This window comes from Python bivittatus, unplaced genomic scaffold, assembly GCF_059951505.1.
Source record: "Python bivittatus isolate LINGU-HERP-01145 unplaced genomic scaffold, Pbiv_v1 ctg000680_np1212, whole genome shotgun sequence".
Taxonomy (NCBI): Eukaryota; Metazoa; Chordata; class Lepidosauria; order Squamata; family Pythonidae; genus Python; species Python bivittatus.
The window spans coordinates 5,849,918-5,871,486 of NW_028277095.1; the positions used below are offsets into that span (position 1 = coordinate 5,849,918).

General features: G+C 40.0%; 2 protein-coding genes across 3 annotated transcripts in view; one reads left to right on the top strand and one right to left on the bottom strand.

Annotated features, from left to right (window-relative positions):
• The first annotated feature begins 1,595 nt into the window (after positions 1-1,595).
• VDAC3 (voltage dependent anion channel 3) lies at positions 1,596-18,937 on the top strand. Of its 2 annotated transcripts, XM_025167797.2 has the most exons (11): positions 1,623-1,734; positions 5,834-5,959; positions 8,712-8,829; positions 9,696-9,767; positions 11,785-11,834; positions 14,112-14,264; positions 15,152-15,204; positions 15,635-15,862; positions 16,695-16,845; positions 17,757-17,814; positions 18,406-18,937. In XM_025167797.2, exons 3-11 carry the CDS (start codon positions 8,802-8,804, stop codon positions 18,495-18,497), a joined length of 885 nt encoding a protein of 294 aa, XP_025023565.1. In that variant the 5' UTR covers positions 1,623-1,734; positions 5,834-5,959; positions 8,712-8,801; the 3' UTR covers positions 18,498-18,937. The 2 variants fall into 2 exon arrangements, with proteins under 2 accessions (XP_015743869.1, XP_025023565.1); XM_015888383.3 differs by lacking the exon at positions 5,834-5,959 and having other exon boundaries at positions 1,596-1,734.
• An 848-nt stretch (positions 18,938-19,785) lies between these two features.
• Positions 19,786-21,569, bottom strand: part of IKBKB (inhibitor of nuclear factor kappa B kinase subunit beta) — a 29,222-nt gene continuing 27,438 nt past the window's right edge. Inside the window, exons 20-21 of the mRNA XM_088152027.1 lie at positions 20,718-20,808; positions 19,786-20,500 (exon numbers count right to left, since the gene is read on the bottom strand). Of these exons, the coding sequence (XP_088008153.1) occupies positions 20,432-20,500; positions 20,718-20,808 (160 nt within the window). The 3' untranslated portion in view covers positions 19,786-20,431. The remainder of the gene's footprint in view (positions 20,501-20,717; positions 20,809-21,569) is intronic.

Here is a 21,569-nt window from a genome sequence, read left to right on the forward strand (position 1 = left end):
TGGAAGATAGAAATTGGGCATTCTTTATATTGTCCCCCCTGCCAAAAAACACATGACTTCTTTGTGTTAAAGGAGATGAGCTGATCTCAAGGACATCTTTACCTTTTAAACAAAATGAAAACAACCCATACAAAATATCCATAACCCACATTTCTAACAATTCTTGAGTTGGGAACATTTTTTTTGCAAGCACAGGACTGCTTCAGGCTCCTATAATTGTCAAGGAATAAATATTCTTAGAGGCTTTAATCAGGAGTTTGGTAGCGCCTTTTCCAACTAACATTTTATTGAAAGGCATAAGCCTTTAACTCTTGTATTTTTGCTATTGTAGACTGTCGTACATCTTCAAGGGTTTATGGTATGTGTATCTTTGCAAACATGAAAACACCCGCTAAAGAAGAGTTTTTCAATAACATGCTATCTTGACACGTGCACTCCTATGTTCTCTGCAGAGGGAAAGGCTTAGCTCGTCGAATTAAGAGCAGCTCCAAAATTCAAAAATGGCCTTGAGCGCCTGCTTAAAAAAAAGAACCACCCGCGGCACCTTGTTCCTTTCATTTCACCTTGTAGAATTCACTTCGTAGAGCGGTGAACTGAAGGGAACAAGGTTAAAGGTTGGATTGGGCGACCAGGTTTTCACACTCCCTAGCCCTAAGAGGACCCCGAGCACTTGCGCAGGCGCTGTTAGGGCGATCCTACCTGGGCTGCAATACCTCAGGTGGCCACTAGTCGGCCGCCGAGGCAGGGCTCGCCCGCCTGTGACTGCCGCCCAGCGCCCTTCCGCGATTCTGCAGCCTAATCGGGACGTTTTAGCGCAATAGGCGGCCGAGGGGCCGGCGATCCCCGCGCCGTGACTTGCGAGATCCCGTCAGGGCGGACGTCTGGAAGCCGCGCTGTCCCCTTGATTTGGGGGCAGGCGGGGGCCCGGGCGGCTCCCCCCAGTTAGGGCTTCGGCCACCCTCCTTAAAGAAGACGTGCCGTGTCGCCTTCTCTCCCAGTTCGACTCGGGCGATTTAGGGCAGCCGGTCGCGAGCGAGGCTGAAGATGGGACCCCTGGTTCCCCCCACGCCGGGCGTCGTGACCACAGAGCCCATCGACCTGCTGAAGCCCCAGGAAGGGGGAGATGGTGCCAGGGAGAGAGGTTTACATCGATTTCTCCTGCCTGGGGCATTGTCCTAAATTTAGGAGAACTGGATGCAAAATTAAATGCTGTACCAATAAATATTATCATTAAGTTGCTGATGTCATAATTACGAGATTTAATTAATTTATTTATTAGGGGTACCATGGCTCGGAATATCCCCGCTCCCTTTGAAATGTGTTTCTTCCTCTTAACGCCCTCCTCCATTGGAAGTTTGCAAGACTCTCAACTGCAGCTTCCCCGCCATTATTGTGAAATAATCCCACGCGCGCCCGTGGAATAGCCATTTTTTCCCATTCCGCGGCCGCGCCCCCGGCCCCCCCCCGCGCCTATCAAAAGAAGGCGAGGAAACGTTCCATTCGGAGTTGAAACCGTAGAAGGCCTAGTGCGCGTGCGCGGTAAAAGGCTGGGCCGAACGAGGGCCGGGCCGACGGCGCTCGGGCGAACGGCGCGCCTGCGCCCTGAGGCCGTCTCCGGAGAGGGGTGTGGCCAAAGCCGGGCCGCGAGCGTTACGCCTGCGCGGTGCGCGGAAACGAAGGAGAGACCTTCAGCTTGACAAGGAGGGACGGTCAGGCGGCGGCGGAGGCCCTGAGGTGCGGCCGGTGGGCGAGGGCGATGGCCTGCGGGCGGGAGAGCCGGCTCCCCTCCGCCCCTTCGGCCTGGGGGGCGGGAAGGCACCCACCGCGCCCTCACAGGGGGCAGTCAGAGGCTTTGGGGCTTGTAGGGGAGGCGAAGGCCTGGCCCCGATGGGGCTGAGGGCTCCATGGGGGGGGACTCCCCTCTTGTGGGATCCCAAGGATCGAGCCCCCGCTGCCCTTCCCTGCCCGTTGGCAAGGTTGGGGCTGCTGTGAGTGGGCGGGCGGGCGGGCGGGTGCTTGTGGAGTCCGAATCAGGGAGACATTATGAACCGCTTGTCAGGCGGCCCCCCGATAGTGGCCGGCTTCTCCCTGCATGCTGAGCCCGCAGGCCCCTGATGCCTCCGCAGGCTGTGGGACTGGCGCTCCCAGTCGGCCTCCCCAGCGTGGCCAGCGGCGGAGGGTGCTTGCTGTCCCGTCAGCACTGAGCTGTGGTGGCACCTCGCCTTGGGGGGCTATGTGGGCCAGGGTAGCTCATGAAGTCACAATGTGCTTTGTTTACTCTGACTCAGTAGGTTGTCAAGCCATTTTGGTTTATTCACCTTGGGGTTTGGTTGAGTGTGTTGTGGGCATAGGCTGCCATGGAGGGGCAGTGGGGAGGGAACAAAGTCACCTTTGGACAAGATGGGTAGAGACTGCCAGTTCCTCAGATGTGCTTGCTGGGAATTATGGTTCTTACACGTCTGGGAAAAGATTGGTTATAATACTGGGCTAGAATTGGAGAGGCTTGGGCTGAAAATGAAACAGAAGATAGAGTATGCTGATCATAATCAGAGAGACTAGAGTGAGGTTCAGACCCTTGCATAACAAAGAAACCCATTGAGCAACCTGGAGAGAGTATTTTTGAGCCTAACCTCTCTGACAAGGGTGGCTGTACAGATCAACATTGGAGGGACCAATATAGTGTCTTGGCTTCTTGGCAATTAAGGTAAGGTGGCAGAATGTAATAAATACAGCTATAGAAGGGCTGTTGACTATCCCATGAAGTTTTGAAATATGGAATTTAAGAAGCTGTCTTAAACCAGGTCAGATGTTTGTCCCTCTAACTCCATTTAATGTAGCCTTTCCCAACTTGGTGCCCTCCAGATGGATTGGGCTACTACCCAAACCTCAGCTAACGTGGTTATTGGGCCATTGTGTCTGGTTTATTTTTTAATCTGAACTTTCAGATCAGTATGGTAAGATAAAAACAGCATCATATTTGAAGAATATCTATCCTCTGCTTCAAGCAGCAGGTGGCCAGCATGCATGTGTAAACTAGTTTGTAGTCATTTTTAAAGAGCACAATAGGTCTTTGTGGGAAGGTGGTATAAATAAAACCACATTTGAATTATAGAGCTTTGGATGGCATTTATATAATGAATTATAGAGCTTTGGATGGCATTTATTCATAAGATTTATAAAGCCACTCAAATGGATTCCAGACTCAGGTGGCATACATCAAATAAAAACCCAAAGAAGATAATATTGCAAATAAAAGCCATACAACATCAAAAATGAATACAGAAACCAACATATAAGCAACATACAGCCAGGACTTTCCAGTTGTGTATTCTGGTTCAATACTTAGGGGAAAAGCCACATTTTTAAACCTTTTCTGAAGGCTAACAAGATTGGGGCCATCTGAATCTGGGGGTGGGTGGGAAGGAAGTCATGTGCCATGTCAGAACAGGTATGTGTATGTGTATGTTCTTCCTGGCAAGGTAATCCAAGGAGTTTTTTGGTTGAATGGAGATCTATTTATTTGTTTATTAGATTTATATCCTGCCTTTTGTTCAGGAGCTCAGGAACTAAGAACTCCCCAATCTAATCCATCACCTTATGTCATATTGATCAGTTTGGCCAAGTATTTAACTTGGTTCAAAGAAAATTGTTTGAAAATGAAGAGTGAATTAGAGCATGCAGTAATACCTTTCCCCTTATCCCTAATTAGGTTACATATGGGGAGTTACAAGTATTGTGAAGTCAGCAATGATGTCACAATTCACAAAGGAAAAAAAGTTTAAAAAATACTGCATAGCTTGGTATCCTTTTAACTGGGTATCTAATCAGTCTTTTAAAAAATAAACTTAAAAAGTAGCTAAGAGGTGGGAAGTTGTGTTCCCGACATGCTGAAAAAAGTGTTCTAGTCCTTTGTTTGTTTCACCTCTTACAATATAATCTAAAGCTTGTATTAAATCATATGTGACACTGTATTTGAGGATACATGTATTGTATCATATATAAAGTGCTTCAGTTTTAGTTCCTGAGGCTATTGTGAATCAGCAGATGGGTTGTATCTAGGAATACCTACACACATTCTTATTTATTTAGAGTCATGTATGAATATAAATCTTATACACATTTATTTTGCTGGCTGGAGAATTCTGGGAGTTGAAGTCCACACATCTTAAAGTGGCACCTGGCAAGGGTTGAAAAACATTGCTCTAGTAAGTCAGCTAAAGCTGCTTTAACCTTCGTTAGTATTTTTGTACTTAGTCTGTTGTGTAAACCTACCAGTTTGGTTACTTTATGGTTCAATCTATTCTGCAAACCCCCAAAATGGGTTTTTTAAAATCATTGCTTTGAATTGTTTAGGTATTTTTATATTGTTTTTTAATTGTCTGTGAGCTGCCCAGAGTCTGTATTGAGATGGGTGGCTATATAAATTGAAATAACACATACATAAATCAAAATTACATGTATAAACCCAGATTAGGCAAGTCTAGGATATTAAAATGACTTATTTATTTATAGTGTGGTGTAGGAAGATGGAGCTAAAATTCCCTCATACTTGTTACATAAATTAAAAAGGGAATTTACTGGTGCCTCAAGGAAGCAAATTCTTTTATACTGAGGATAGAATAGGAAGTAAATGACTTCCAGTGCTTATTTTAAAAACTATTGTATGATAGGTTGACATAACTTAGTTTAAAAGCTCCTAATAGTTACAGCTTGCACTTAGCTGAGTTACCATGCATGAACTTTGTTAGGTATACATTAATACCAGATCTGAATTTTGCATGGGTTACTATTTGAACTTTTTGGTTAGGGTTTGGGGAGATGCTGTGCTGCAGTAGCAGTATGAAAGAGTGCTCCATTCTGAACGCAGCTTGGAATGTTGTCATTCACATAAGCAGCTAAGCTTGTGGCACCGCAGTTGAAAATCAGTAAGGTGCTGATCTGATAGTTCATGCCATGAACTAACATCTGGTAGGACTGAGCTAGGTGATACAGTTTCAGTTGAGCACAGCATCAGTGCAAGGGTGAGTTTTGCTTTCTTACACAAGGTTCATATTTTCCCTACTAGCAATCAGAGTGGAAGCTATTCAAAGTAAGTGCATGCAGAAAAAATGGAGTGGACTATAATTTGAAATGCCCTTTTGCAAAAATTTCGTGAATGAGACAAATAGTATAACTTGTCTAAATTAGAAACTGGATGTTTTGAGCTCAAAGTATCCAAAGTGGAGAATGTCAAAGAAATAATATGAAATCATCATTTCCTTTTTGTACTGCTTTTTTCTCCGATTTTGTTTTCAAAAATGGGGAACAGTATAATCTCTTCTATACAAAAATCATTGTCCTGCATCATTGCAGGTATCTAATCTAAATTTTCCAACTGTTTTCAGTACAGGTTCCTCTCCAATTTTTGCATTACAGTTGCCTATAATTATTAGTACAACCTTATTTGGCATTTGATCTACTATTTGTTGTATTATTCCATAGAATTCAACAACAATTTCTTTAGCATCTGTTGTGGTGCATACACGTATATAACTGTGAAAGGAGTACCCGTCCTTGAATCCTGATTGTTCTGTCAGTGAATGGGTTGTATCCCATTATACATGCAGCAGTATGTTTTGGAATTTTAATTGCTGTGCCTTTTTTATTTTAGTTGCTATGCCTCTATGCCTCAGCACAGAACATTCTGAATTTGTCTGATTGGAAATGTCCCATTCCTGTCCATTTTAGTTCACCTACTCCTAACATTTTTGTCCAGTCTGTGTCATTTAACAATATCCATATTTCCATGTTCCCATCTTGAATGCTTTCAGTAAGTTCTGAGTTTTTCTTTCAGGTATGGCTATATCAGCAACTGGACTTCCCAGAAACATTGATCCAGTCACGTCATGTCATACTGCCTAGACCTACTCGATAAAGCTCTTTGCTTTTCCCTGGTAGCCAAATAATTACCTCCAAATGTGTATGTGTCTCATCAGTCAACATGATATTCTTTCTTGTTGAGCTTTTCCATGAATGTACTTTCTTGGCATATGTGAAAAATTAGTTTGCCCCTGCTTTCTTCCTTGCAGTGCCTGAGCCGATAGAGTTCCTGCAACCTCACCTGTGGCTACCTGGTCACAAACCCATCCAGGTGTTGCTGTGCCAGTCTTGACTGCACTGCTGCCTCCACACACAGAGGTGTTGGATTTTTAAGGTGGTCCATGATCATCCTGTCACAATGCCCTCTTTGGATTTCTGTGGCATTTTGTAGGACTGTGTTTCTTCCCCACAGTTCACTACATCCTGCTGCTCATAGTTTGCGACTGCTTATTCATCAGGGTATAACAGTTAACCTGCATATCTGTAGCTCATCGCATGGAAAAGGGATGTGCTCCAATAAAATAAGCATAGAATCATGAGGGTGCTCCACATTCTCATGACACTTGAAATCTCTGTATTGATGACAAGTGCATTCCAGATTTTTTTTTTTTTTAGGACTTCTTTTGTATTCTTTCAAGTGAGAAATGATATGGATTGAATGCTAGTTGAAACTGACACATTTTCCTAGTAGATTCTAACTCTGGAAATTGCTTTAGTTCTGTGTAGAGATTTGTTCCCCTCTCCCTAGTCAGATTTCTGGACTTACATTGAGCAGCCAAGCCTAAAGAGGAATTCTCTGTATTCTCCTAAATGTGAGTAGGTCATCACTCCAGATCAGCATGACAGCTACAGGAAGTGATGGTAGCAGCAGGCAGAGAGACAGGGATATAAGAGTAGTTCGTGTGTACTTACACTCAGTCTGAATGCTCTTAAGTTCAGGCAAGATTCTCTTGGTCCTATCTTTCTTTCTGTGGTAAAGGGACTTTATCTGAGCATCAATTAGTATGAACAAGGACAAAACTGAAAAAAGGACTATAAAAACTAAATAGCAGAAAGTATGCACATCATAGACACTTCACAAAAGTAGAGTATTTGTACGTACTTTTGCTGAGTAATGCATATTTTTAGAACAATCATTTATTGTGGTAAGAATTAATGCAAAGAATAACAAGACTTAGTCTGGACCTCTGTTTCTTTAAAGAGGTCTATAGGTTTGAGGAATCATTAACTTACAGAGAATGGCAAACAATAAGGTTAGGAACAGGTGGGATTACTGAATGTGAGTGCACTGCTGTTGGTAACTACAAGAGCCAACTGCATGCAGTGAGCTATCTGTTCGTCTCTCATCACCTCTCATTACATTCTGTATAGAAGCGTGTTCACAGTTTTATCCTTTCAATAGTGCTTTTCTTTTTTTAAACCTTATGCTCAGGAAATGTCCCAGTGTTCAAATGGAAAGTGTATTCTGGAGAGAGCATGCATCTGTGTTAGTTACATTTTTGTATATATTTTAGAACCCACACATTGGAGCACTTTCTTATTGTACATGCATATCCCTAAAAGATACATGATCTCATGCTTAGAAGTGTGCAAAATGTTCTATCACACTGTTCTGACCCTGGAATAGGTTGTTATACCCCCAAAACAGACCCATTCCAAGTGTCCAGTAATGGTCTGACCTCAAACTAGATCTGCCTAAGTGTTCCAGAAGTGGAATGTCTCAAGTCAGGCCATTACTGGAACACTTGGATTGGCCCTTTACATAGTCCAATCAAGCTCTCAAAAAATGTTTTTTTTCATCAGGCCTGGGCATTCCCTGACAGCAGGGAGCCCACACGATGGCTACATCACACGTAACATTCTGATTTTAACCCTCTTGTGATCCTGGTTTTAATAATTTAATTGTTTTAATTGGTTTTATAATATACATAAAACATTGGTTTTATTGTACGCCACCCAGAGCCATCTTGTGTGAGATGGGTGGCCATATAAATTTGATTAAATAAAGAAATAAATGGTATATTTTGCATGACGCTGCTTTCCTCACATATTGTCCATGATGGCTTCCTACATATTTGAAGTGGTGCTTACTCTTTGGAATTTTATTTGGGATAAAGTCAATAGTGTTTGTCCCTGATTGTACTTATTTTTTTTTTAAAAAAAACCTTTTCACATCCTGAATCTTCAAGATAGAGAGGGTGTAGATTGCAGTTAATAATCCAAATTTAGATAAAGATGCATTTTTCAGAGATATTGGAATACCTGGTCAACAAATAATGGTAGAATATAAGAATGTACATCTAGCACTTAACAGTATGCTGATTTTGATCCTCATAGAAGTTGGTGACTCTGAAAATAATATTTTGAATTAGTGAACTAATTGAATTAGTTGCTAGCACACTCAAATGTATTTTGAGCTTAAGCAAAATTATTCGCCAAAAAGTCCATTGAGGTTATTGGAAGTTTAAAGATAGAAATGATAAGAGAATCATATGAAATAGGTTTAGACTGAGAGATGGGAACTGATTTAGACCCAGGAACATTGTAGCCTGGCAAAATTGAGATCTGGATTTCCTTGATCTTAAATATAACGCTGCATCAGTTGCATCACCCTGGCCTAGGCATGCATTAGGTGCTCTTTGTTGGAACGGTATTCTAACTGCATGTCAGAGGAATTACATTTGGGCTCAGCAGTTCACAATTTTGAGCATATTAAACATACTTTTTTTAAAAGGTAAACTTGGATTATATTTTGAGTAAAAAAAATATTTTGTATTGCAGGTCTCTCACTGCAAGCGCTAGTTATGATATTCTAATGACACATCTTTTTTCCCCTCTTCCATACCTGGCAGGTATACTGAAAAGAGAAGAGTCCTTCTGTAGATTCACAGTGAGAAGTAAATGATTTAGGAGCTAAACTGTGAAATACGGAGTCTGCAACCATGTTCAGCTGTACCCCTAGAGTCTCAGGTAGATATGTGTATATATATATATAAATGTCTACATATATTTATATAAATATGTGTATTCTATGGAAGTTCAGACGTTTAAATAATTAGAAGCCAAGAGTCCTGAGATGGTGTACGTTAATAAGAAAGTTACTGCTTTGCTCTTGCCTTTTGTGGAACATTTGCAGGGAGTTCTGGTTTGACTAGCGTTGCCTTCTGAGAGGCCATTTTGGAAGCCATGTCTGGCAAGAACTAAAATTCTTGTTGAACAAATTTCAGAAAAAAACTATTAAGCTTTTGGAGAAGCAGAAAAATATGCTTAATAGTAATAAGGTTGTTAATGAACAGCATTTCATTTTTGTTAGTGGAAAAAAAGAGGCAAGAGATTCACACTACAAAGTCAGCAGCTGATTTAGTGTTAATTTATTAAACTAAAGAGGCTGGTCCCGGTGTACAAAATTAGGAATAGTGCAACATTTCTTCTCTAAGAAACAAGTTACTCTGTTGAACCTCAACTCTCTTTCCAACGTGTAGGTTCCCACAGGCTTGGAAATTTCTTGTGGACGAATCAAGAAAATTGGAATAAAAATTTTTGTGAAGGATGGGTGGGAATGGAGAATTCTAGAAGAGTCATACTATTATTGTTGGAAGGATATGCAAATGAGGGAAGTGCCTTGGAAGAAATGTATTGCTAGAGTCTAATTCTATTGCTGGGTTTCATTTTTTTTTCCAACATACTTTGCACTAGGCTTATATCCCTAAAGGTCTGTGAATAGACTGTCAGGACTTCATCATTTGTGATATATAAATTGTAAAACAACTACTGAAATTGTGTTTCTAAATGTGCTTGAGTTATTTCTAAATCTATTGTAAACTTGCTTCTTCTAGACCCCATGAATATTCCACCAGCTTATTGTGACCTGGGGAAATCAGCTAGGGATGTATTCAACAAAGGATATGGTGAGTAATGTAATGCCCATAAACCCGATTTTGTTCCTTTAACCTCAACCTATACTGGCTGTCTAGAAAAAATAAGTTAAAAGTTAAGTTAATGTTGGTTTTTTAACTTTATAATTGGGTAATATTGAACTTGCAAGATCTTTTGCAGTGCTCAGGGTCCCAGCATTCACTTTTTAAAAGGTATTTTTCTAAACTTCAGTAGTTGCTAGACATAAAGAGAATGTAATAGCAGAGGTCTGTGATAAATAAAACACTCTTGACATTTTTTTTCAGATGTCATAATTTTGGGAAAAGTTCTACAATTATAAATAATTCATTTTCTTTAATTATATTAGCTTTTACAATAAGCATTTACAATAGTAGCACCTTATCTTTATGTGGTTTTAATCTAAGATTTTTGTGAGGACCTGCTGCAAAACTCTAGAATGTTTCTTAATTGGCTCCCCTTCTTAATACCTGGGTTCAGCTTTTTGGAAGCTTGACATATTCCTGTCACTTTACATAAATTCTCTATCCTTGCTTCTCTTCAAGTTGGGTGGCAGATCAGTAGAGATTCCATTAGACAGATTTCCTTTGAGTTTCTATTAAACAGATATTTTAAACAATGTTTTACAGGTGGTCCTTGTTTAACAACCACTTGTTCAGCAACTGTTTGAACTAGTCCTTGAAGTTCTGGCCATTGCAGCGTCCCCACAGTCATGTGATCACCACTTACGATCTTCTTTGCCGGCTTTCTACAAGCAAAGTCAATGGAGAAGTTGGCAGAGGTCGCAAGTGGTGACCACATGACATCCTTGCTTAATGGCCCATGGTGATTCGCTTAACAATGGTTACCGGAAGTGCCAGAATTTCTGTCGCTAAGCAGTGTGGTCATGTGACATCACGCTTTATGATCGCGTTGCTTAGCGACAGAAATTCCAGTCCCAATTGCTGTCATTAAGTGAGAACTACCTATAACTGGTTTTTTTCTGTTTAACCAGATCAATTAAAACTAACACTGAATAAAAACAGAAAACGGACATCATTAAAATAGGATTGCCATTCTTTAGCTCCTTGCTTCTGAATTTTAATTATCTGTGATTCACTCTTCTGTCTCTACTCAATTGACTTTATCCACGATTTTTCAAGCAGAGAAGATAGCATGATAGGAGTTTTGCAGTTTTTAATATTTCTAAATGTCATAAACTAAACAGTTATAAAAGGATTCACATCCAACTTGCCCTCCAGTTTAATACATTCTGAGAATGTTCAGATTTACACATTCCTGGTGTTTCTGTGGGGACAAATAAACCTCTACATTTTTCCTGATGGTAAGAACTTCAAAAGTGCCCCACAGGATCAAGCCAAAGGCTGTTTACAGCAATACTGTGTACAATGAAGTATACAACTCAACCACAGAACAATAGAATTTCATTGCTGACTTTGGATTAATATTTGACAGTGTTTCACATGTATCCCTACCTTAGTAAGTTACAAGAAATGAGCACCCAACCCATTCCCTGGGTCATTTGAGAAGCAGGTCTGGCCAGGGTCATCTGAGTTGTAAGTGTTTGAGAATTACTCTTAGACTTTCTTTGGTTTCTATTTCTGTATTTGAGTGCAGACATGGAATACGGGTAGTCAGGTTACGACTGTTTGTTCAGCGATGGTGGTGAATGACTGATACTTATGACAGATCCTCGTAGTTCCAACTCCCCATGGTCACGTGGTTGTGATTTCTGACATTTCCTGCCGGCTTCCAACAAGCAGTCAGTGGGGAAGCAGCAGGAAGTTGTGGTCGTGTGAGGTCATCACTTAACAACCTGCAGTCTTCACTTAACAATGGCAACTGGGACTGCCCGAATTGCCACTGCTAAGTGACATGGTCACATGATGTCATGCTTTACAACCATGTCACTTAACAATGGCAATTCTGGTCCCAATTGCCATTGGAAGCTGAGGACTACCTGTACCTATTTATGGCAAATGTAAGGCTGCTTATCACTTCATTTATTGTGGTATGTATTGTTAATTGTAGGCTTTGGATTGGTCAAGTTAGATTTAAAGACCAAGTCTTCCAGCGGAGTGGTAAGTAGTGACTTTATTAAATTTCTGTAACAAGAGTTTGTGTAACATCTAGAAATGTCTCTGTAATACTGCAGTAGTGCATACAAGTATTCCTTTTCAGAATCCCCAAATCTTACCTGCCCATCAATGTTTTGTCACTTGGCTTTTTCAGAGCTTAATATTTTAGAGTGTGGTTATAGTAAATGGCAAAGGAAGATTTTGATTGATGGCAATTTTAATGTGCATTTGTCTGCCACACTTAGAACAGTTATAGCAGGAGAGAGAAACAATTGAAGGAATACATAATTATATAATTATGATTGATCTTATTGGAAATCCAGATATAAATGGCAATATATTGGATTAATCAAATTTTACTGATGAATCAACGTGCTAATTTAATTTTCCCCCTTTTTTTCATGCAACACTGTTTTTGGATGTGTAATTAGCTGGTAAGAATACAACATCTTTTCTTGTCTCCTATATTTAGTTATTTATTAAACCAATTTATATAGCCGCCCATCTCACCACAGGCGACTCTGGGTGGCATATATGCTTTTTGTTAAGGTTTATTTACTTGGGCTGTGACCCAGTCTGTCTCTAAGCCATTCTGAAGGTTTAAAAAATATGTAGCCAGGCTCTAAGTGTTGCATTATTAAGCAGAACTATTTATACTGGAACTGCCAAAAGAGTGAGAGATTGCCATGTGGTCACATCTCCCATTTTTTATGCTATAAGGCTTTGCCTAGCTGTTGCACCATTCCCCAACCCATGATGTCACATGAGGGAGATGGAATAAGTTCTTCATGTACTTGGAAATCCTCAGTATTAACTCTAGAGTTTGGCTTGGGTATTAAAAGCAGTCTTAAGAGCCTGAACCCTGATAAGATTAGCTGTAAACGTTGCAGCTTAGGTATACATTTTGGCAGAGCTTTTTATTTGCATCTGTACTGCACAGTGTGGAAATTCTAGTGGGGAGTTCAGTTTTTGAAATTTGGGATTAAAGTCTTGCAGCTGTTAGCTAGTTCTCCTGGAAACTTCCAAGTACATGGACAGCATCTTCTCAGGATTGATTCAAAGTGCAGAGAGTGTAGTTATTGCCATTCCAACTTTCACTCAATTGATACATAAAACATAATTCTGCAAATTACTTAATTCCTGTTATTTCAGTGGTGAACTTTGATTTATTTATTTTTTTCACATTGTTTGCATCCAGTTCCTTTCTCTGGCTGGTCCTGTCTGTGTGCCAGGACTAAAGTTCCATATACTACCTTGGCCCTTTTGATTTGTGAGCTGCTGAAGTTTTGAGATACGGGCTAATGTCATACATTCTGTGAACCCATTGTCTGGTTTGCTTAGTTTTGGCTTAGCCCAGAAAGATGAGTCTAGCCTTTGGGATGCATAAAACCATGGTTTATGGCTTAGCATTATATGTGAATATCACCATGGTAATTTATTCAAGGAACTATAGTTAAATAAAAATATGTTGGGAGGAAATGGGCCAGGACATTTACCATTGATTCAAGGAATGTTTTCAAAGACCTCTTAAGTTGTAATATTGGGGACCCTTGACTATGCTGGAGTGCGTGAAGAATTGCTGGATCAAAGCATTAAGGCAGAAAGCTGAGACAAAATCATGCTTCATAGCATCAAGCTTGTTCTAATATGGTCTGCCCCAATGGTGTTTCTTGTCCCAAAAGGGCAGGTAAACAGTTGATGCTGTTTAGTCTTCTTGCTGTCTTAGTTTTAAGTGTGTTCTGTTTTATTAAAATAGGAATGGGCAGTATTTTTTCTGTTCCCCTCTGTGGAGGACTGCCTGTTGGGGATGGCTGAAACAAGGAGAAGAGCAATTGCCAGAAATGGGTGGGGAGCATTTGTCTCTTTCTGGTACCCTCTCTGACATCCTCTTTTCTCTCTCCCAAAGTGCAGGCTGCTAGGGAAGGTATGGACAGAAGTCAACACTGATTGCTCGCTGGTGACTTTTGAAATTAAGTCAAAAAAGCTCCAGAGTGAAAAGAATCAGGAAAGCTTGATGATGAATCAGTAGACCCCTTTAGCAAAATAGCCTTGGGGTTGTCAGTAGTATAGAAAGATGTAATTTTACCAGGGTCATGGAACAAGTTAAATTATAAGACCTCAGGAGAAATATGTCTTGGTAAGGTCCTGAAATTCAGTGGATTATGTTAACAATACTGCACAGTAACTGCAAACTGTGTAGATGGAGGTTGTATAATTTGTCAACAGTGCATGTTAAACACCAAATCTTTCCAGCTGAATATAAATGCAATTTGTTTGCAGGAATTTACTACCAGTGGCTCCTCCAACACAGACACAGGCAAAGCCTCCGGCAGCCTTGAGACTAAGTATAAGTTTAAGGACTATGGACTTACATTCACCCAGAAATGGAACACTGATAATACCTTGGGCACAGAGTTGACTATGGAGGATAAGGTAAGAGCGGTAGAATCTAGGCTAAGGCAAACCTTGTGGTGGGAGAAAGCAAGAAGCACGTCATTTGTTCTGTGCACAGTCCAGAATAAAATAGTTTTTTGGTGTGTATTGTAGAGGAAATATTTTTTTAAAAAATCTTTTTCTCACATCTTTTTTCTTAGGTCAGACCTTCATACTAGATTAAATCATATATATAAAAATTAAAAATAATTGGACTAACATTATCTCATGTTTTTATATTGCTAGTGTATTTCTTATTTTGTAAGCTGCCAAGAGTTGCAGCAGGGTGTATATTTGATTAGTAAATAAATAATTAAATGAACATGGGTAGCACTAGATCTGTTGAAATCCTTGGAGAATTTTAAAAAATATCTCAGGATGGACATGGGTAGATTTATCTGCCAGTCTCTAAAGACAGGGAACAGGAGTTTTCTGAGTGTACTCCAAACATGTGACGAAATAGTGAGGCTGCTTTAAACCCCACCAGTCCCAATTTTGGGGAGATCTTAAGATGCTCTCCATTCTTTTGAGTCCCAGTTAACCTTCTGGTAATTGAGGAAGTGTGTCATTCAATAGTACACAGTAGTGCTGCTTGGATACCGTGTAGGTGTTTGAAGGGCCCTTGTGTAGATTTTTCTCAATTTCAGATAATCCAGGAGCTTCATGCTATAGTGATAAATGAGAAGTGTGCCTTTTCTGGTTTTACAGACAACAGCTTTTAGGATCACCATTACATGTGTTATTTCACTTGTTTGTGTTACATTCTACCGTGATTTACTGAAAGAGAGAACAAGAAATGTTAAGTAGAGAATCATAAAACAGGATAAAAATGTAACCATATTATGGGGAGAAAGAACCAATGTATTCTTTTCCTTTTTTCACTCCAGTTGGCTGAGGGACTGAAGTTGAGTCTTGAAACCATGTTTGTACCAAATACAGGGTAAGTATTCCTCTTTTAGAAATTGGACTCTTTGGTTACATCCATTCCCCATACATAGGATGTGGTATAACATCCAGACAGCTTTTCTAAAACCATGAGGATACCCCTCCCTCTCCTGGAACTCCCAAACACTTCTGGAAAATACCAGGATGTGGGAGGCAGAATTAGATGACGTAGAAGATGCTTTTCCTCCTACATTTATTTAACATGTCTTTAACATGTCAATAAAATACAGTTTTTGGGATTCCACTGATGCCATCTAACTGTTGCAGGCATTGTATTGCTGATTATTTTCATAACATTGGGTTGGCAGAGCTTTGATCTCTAAAATTTAATAGAAAATGTCAATGAAATATATTGTGTGCTACATACTAGAGATAGACAACCTGACCCTATCTTCTCTTCTTTTTCTTAACCTCCCCTTTTCCAGGAAGAAAAGTGGGAAGTTGAAGACATCTTACAAACGAGAGTTTATAAATATAGGTTGTAATGTTGATATCGATCTCTCTGGACCAACCATTCATGGCTGGGCTGTGTTGGGCTATGATGGTTGGCTTGCTGGCTATCAGATGGCTTTTGACACAGCCAAATCCAAACTCTCACAGAATAATTTTGCCTTGGGCTACAAGGCAGCAGATTTTCAGCTGCATACAAATGTGTAAGTACTGATTGAAGGCAAAGGGGCCTAAATGTGTGTGTGTACGTGTGAGAGATGAATACATATTGCACAGTTGAACAAGTCTTTGTCCTTGGGGGATGCAGACTTCAGGCTGAATGAACTGATGTCTTGCTGTAGGTGGTTTCTTTTCTAGTTGTCAATTGAGATTTTGCTAGCGTAGCAACTATTAGAGGGGTTTTTTTGTAATTTGAAAAAGGCCTTACATTTTGAGAATAACTGAACATGTCAGAGCTTGCAGACACAGCTGATTGACTGGTTGTAGTAATGTCCATCCTGAAGAAGCTGGAGTCTTTATTTATATTTTTCTCCCCAGTTTCTCTTCTCTGGAATTACACTGTGGCTTATTACAAGCATTGTAGGAGGCAAAAAAAATCAGGAATTTGGTAGCACCTGACCAAAGCTCATTGTCTTTCAATAAAATATGTTAGTGGGAAAAGGTGCTACCAGACTTTTGATTTCGTGGCTTGTTAAGTGATTTTTAACTTGGCACCAAACATATGTGCTGTTCCATCTCCTGATACAGTTGGGAGAAATCCCTTGGGATGTTTTTACAACCCTTCCAAACTTTTTCTAATTCCAGCTGTTCATGAGAAATCTTTATACATCACCTAACTCTAAAGTGTTGAATACATTAAGAGAATGTCAAGGCCAGAAGAAAATTACTCAGATTATTGATTAAACTCTTGTCAGTCTGTTTACCTGAAAGAGAGCAGGGGAAGAAAAAGTGTGTGTGTGTGTGTCAAGTTGAATTGAGGCAACATTCTTTTAGGTGGGGGCAGAAATGAAACTTCATCTAATTTGTTACCAACAGGAACGATGGCACTGAATTTGGTGGCTCAATCTACCAGAAGGTTAATGATAAGGTTGAAACATCTGTAAGTCTTGCTTGGACTGCTGGTAGTAATAACACTCGGTTTGGTATTGCCACCAAATATCAGCTGGATGATAAAGCTTCTGTCTCGGTAAGAATTTTGCCATTTTTCTAGAACGTTATAACTATGTTGGTTAATGGAGTCATTTGGATGTCATACACTCTCTCTTCTCTCTTCCTCCTAATCAACTCCTTGTTGGTTAATCATGATTTTTTTTTTAATCTGCCACAGTAGCTATGGTTAATTTCAGTGTAGCAAGCTCCGGGAACTGTGGTTTGAGGTTGTTAGCCGATTAACAAGTTTGGATGATGTGACATCAAACAGCAGAACTGAGGGGATGCATAGGCTATTCACATCTCACTAACCATCATTTAGCAAGATTTCTGCACATCCCATGTGAATGTGTTGCACCTTGTTTTGTTACTTCTTGGTTTAATTTATTTCCACTGTGGCATTAATCTTTCCTTTTTATCACTCATGGGATCTTCTCGTGGAAGAGTTTTGTATGATTCAGTAAACGCTATTAGCGTACAAAAATGTAGTATGCATATGATAGTTGCTGATGGTAGCTTTGAGCTACGTGTATAAAGGATCTTAACCTGGGGTCCATGGATAGATTTCAGAGGGTCTTTGAACTTGGGTAGAAAAAAACCCTGCCATTTTATTATCACTAAGCTCTAACAGAAATGTAGCTTTTCATTTAATAATGAATGTGGGCAACCAAGTAATTTATGGCCTCTAGACTCCAAAAATCTCATGATAGTTATTTCCCATTAATTTCATACGTAAGAACAGCAAGATTTATGTCTATAGCTGTTGGCACTATTGTTTTGCCCAAGGTTGCTGAAGAAGACTTGCATAGCAAAATTTTCATATGGGCAATTGTTACTAGGTGTTAGCTGTAGTTCTCAAAAACTTCAGCTTTCAAGATATACGCATAAATGCTTGTCCTAGGAAAGAACCCACGTATCATTATGCGCTGCGCCTTTCTTTCTTTTTAGGCCAAAGTGAATAACGCCAGCCTCATTGGACTTGGTTACACTCAAACTCTCCGACCTGGTATGTTAATGATATGCTATACTGAATGCTCGGCTTTTCAATTTTAATAATACCATAGGTGTACAAAGGGTATGTAAATGTAGTGGAACTTTCAGTCAAAATATACTGAAAAGTTTTGTGTATTGTAAACCTTAGGGAAGACCAGCGTGGGATGGGATTTTTAAAAAGCAAGTTTCTAGTTCTTGTGATTGTAATCACTGGCATGAGAGCGTGTAGGCAACGTCAGTTGAAACTCAGAATAGCTCAGTGGGATACCATGTGGATCACAAGAGTGAAGTGTATGAATCTGGCAAATAACAGTACGTGCTATTGCACGTGGTGAGCAATCGTGCCAAGAGAGAATCCTGTCCTAAGAACCGAAGGGCAAATGAAGGGAAGGTAGCTAGATTAACCAAAACCAGTCTGGAGTTTTCTCACGTGGAACTCCTCAGCAAATGGATAGACGTTTAACAAAAGCTTAGAATCTGAGACCCGGCACTGTTTGCTTCAGCTTTACCAACCCTGGGTTTCTCCTGCCTGTCATTTTTTTTTTTTTTTGTATTGGCTACAAGTGGTCTGCTGTATTCTCTAACAATGATGTATTTCTACCAGGTGTGAAGTTGACTCTCTCAACTTTGATTGATGGCAAGAATTTCAGTACTGGCGGCCATAAAATTGGTCTGGGATTTGAGCTGGAAGCTTAATGTAGGTTTTGATGAAGTATTAGATCTTTATTTGGAAGATGAAGGAGAAAATAAACCCCACATGTTCTGGCCTTAAACTCTTCTGTGAAACTTCAAAAAGCGTGAACTTGATAACCTTCCAAAGAATTGTTGTAACCCCCAACACTGAAGTCTGGAGAGTGCAACCCAGTGAAGGGCAATACTTGAAGGAATGCATGGAAGTTGTAATGGTTGTGCTACATTTCAGTTCAGTTCCTCAGTTATTTTAAAAGTGTTCCTCAGAAGACAGCATAGCATCTGGTTAAAGGAAGAATCTCCCATTTCCCATCCTTCTGTGTTACTTCATCACATCGTGCATGTCCAACATTTCATGACCTTTTGTAAAACTGGTCTCTGTGCTGTAGTGATAGCTTTGGTTTTGCATCAAAATGGAAATAAATGAAATCACATTTGGAACCTAATCCTTTGTTTGATTAATGCTGTCTTTAAAATCCTAAGTGTTCTCTGTGTGGGACCAAACCAGCAAAGATAGGAAAATAATTGTTGGAGGGGTTGCATGACATTTCTTTCTGTAACTCACACAGTTTTGCTGCCAAAGCAAACTATTTAAAACTGCTGCTCTCTCAAGTAGGAAAACTAAATTCTTGTATGTAGCACTTGATAGGGAATAAATATAGTAGCAAACTAAATGCTCCTTTCTTCACCAGTGGAGGAATAGCAGCACTCGCCATTTTGGATATGTTATTTTTCTGCTATTTCCCTCTCTCGAGGAATAACATTATCAGAATGTGTGCCTTTCAAATACTATAAATTAATATTGCTTAACAAATAAATTAATAAAATAGCTGTTGTGTTAAGTCTGTTTCTGTATTAAAAGTTGTAGTTTATAGCCTTTATTACAACAATATATTTTTCCATCACGGCCTGCTGTGAAAAAAATATAAAATAACAGGAAGAGCCTTTTTTGCATTTGGAGGGCACAGTTTTTTTTTTTAAATTGGTCTCTGAGGCCTGCAGAGCACATGGCTTGGGAAAAGATTCAGGCTTTTAAGGCACAAAATGTGATTATTTTTTAATAATGTATTTTAAAATGTAAACTTAATGTATCCACTTAGTTCTTGTTTTAGAAGAAAAATATCCCTGGGAATAATTGCACCATGGAATATTGGTGGTTCCCCAGATCCCAGATACTTCACTGCTTTCAGCTTTTTAACCGTAACCCTACCCAAAACCTGGTTAGAAGAACTAAAACCATTTGACCATGCAGACTTGATAAAGAGTGGTAATTTTACCACTTACAATAACCAAATAAGGCTTCAATATCATTTATTTCTTTGAGGAAATTTCTACCTATCTCAAAACAGTGTTGACAGCAAAGTTCCACTGAGGAAGCTGTAAAACTAGATGCCTAGCGTCTTCCACACAGTCCCTGCAAACGTCACTCAAACATTTGAATGACTTCAGGAGGGAAGCCTGAGTGCATACCGATGCATGTGTTGACCCCCATCCATACATTATAAAGTTCCTAGCTCACGTGGAAACCAATGCAGCTTCTGTCCCACAAATATATTTACAGCCACATTAACAGGGAATTGTATCGTAGGTGGAAGTCTCATATTAAGAGCACTCTAACTTCTTTCCTTGCTGGAAGCAGAGAATCTTCCTCATGTACATCAGGGTAGCAAAACATGTGTTAACCTATCTTCAGTGTCTGCAATTAAGCAGTAATACGGAAACAGGCACCACCATCAAGGGCCTAGGTTAGACAGCTTTTACCCGAAGTATCAATTTAAACTAAAGTCATACAGAAAAATATAGTTTATATACAGTTGAGTAAGAATCAAATACATCACTTAGGGTCGCCCAGTAGGCTGCAAGTATAGATTTCTCACCAAGAACAGTTACAGTAAGGTCAAATCATCCACAATTTTTATGTGATTAAATTAAAATCATGTTCACATCTGAGTCTGTTCTAGGCTTTTTCTTTCTTCTGCTGGAAGTTTCAGCCAACTCCAGTCCAAAGTCTAAATACAAAGAAAATATATGTTCCTATTAATGTACTCTGCATTTGTTAACACACAGACAGACCGATAGATATGTGAGTTAACTAAATTCCACCCCCCCCTTTTCCTCTACCCCTGTTTAAGCAGTGCTAAATATAACTAGCTGGCTGAAAAGTGAGAGTTGCCCTCATTACTTTCCTCCCAACCCATCACTTTATAGCAGAGGGCCAGATGTTACCATAAAGCTATGCTCTTGATCCTTCATTGTATCCAGCATGACATTCTCCAGCTGATTGCAGAGGCTATGAGATTCCATCAGTAGATCCTCACTAAGAGAAAATTATAAGAGATCTTTTCAAGAACATTTCACAAGAAAAATATTTGGTATGAAGAAATGCCACCTCCTAATCACTGCATACTTTTATCTCCTTTTCATCCCCCAGAGGTCTGCACTAGCCCAATTAAAATAGTCCGTTATTATTTTGCACAATACCCATTTTTTTTCTAACTCCAAAGGGTTTCATAGGACAGTCCACTATGTTGTTAAGTAGTGTTCAAGAAAATAAGCCTAAAGCTTCTGAATTAATAGATATATTTGAGATTCGGCCAGTTTCCATTACAGGTAGTCCTCGCTTAACGACCCTAGTTGGGACCAGCAACTGCCGCTAAGCAAAGTGGTTGCTAAGTGGGAAATCGTGACCATGACTGCTTTCTGGCTAGACTCTTTCTAGACTACTTTCTAGACTTCAAGACTACTCAGTTTCACACCTTCGGCTTTCATTTGCCTCCCAACCACTCCTTTGCCATTTGGAATGCTCGAGTGCTTGCTTGCTGTCTTGCACACATCAAAAGAAATGTGATCGCGCCATAGCCTGGGAGCTATGGGTGCACTACGCAAGCAGCTTACTCTCTTGAAATCTCTTTCCAATCTCTCCACTCTGCGAAAGAAAGGGAAAGCAAGTGATTTCTGTAGTCAATCTCTCCTTTGCCTGACCCTTCCCCCCCTTCCCCAGCAGAGCAGAGAGATTGGAGAGGGATTTCAAGAGAATAGCCTGTTTGCAGCAGTGAGAAAGAGCCAGGCAAAGGAGAG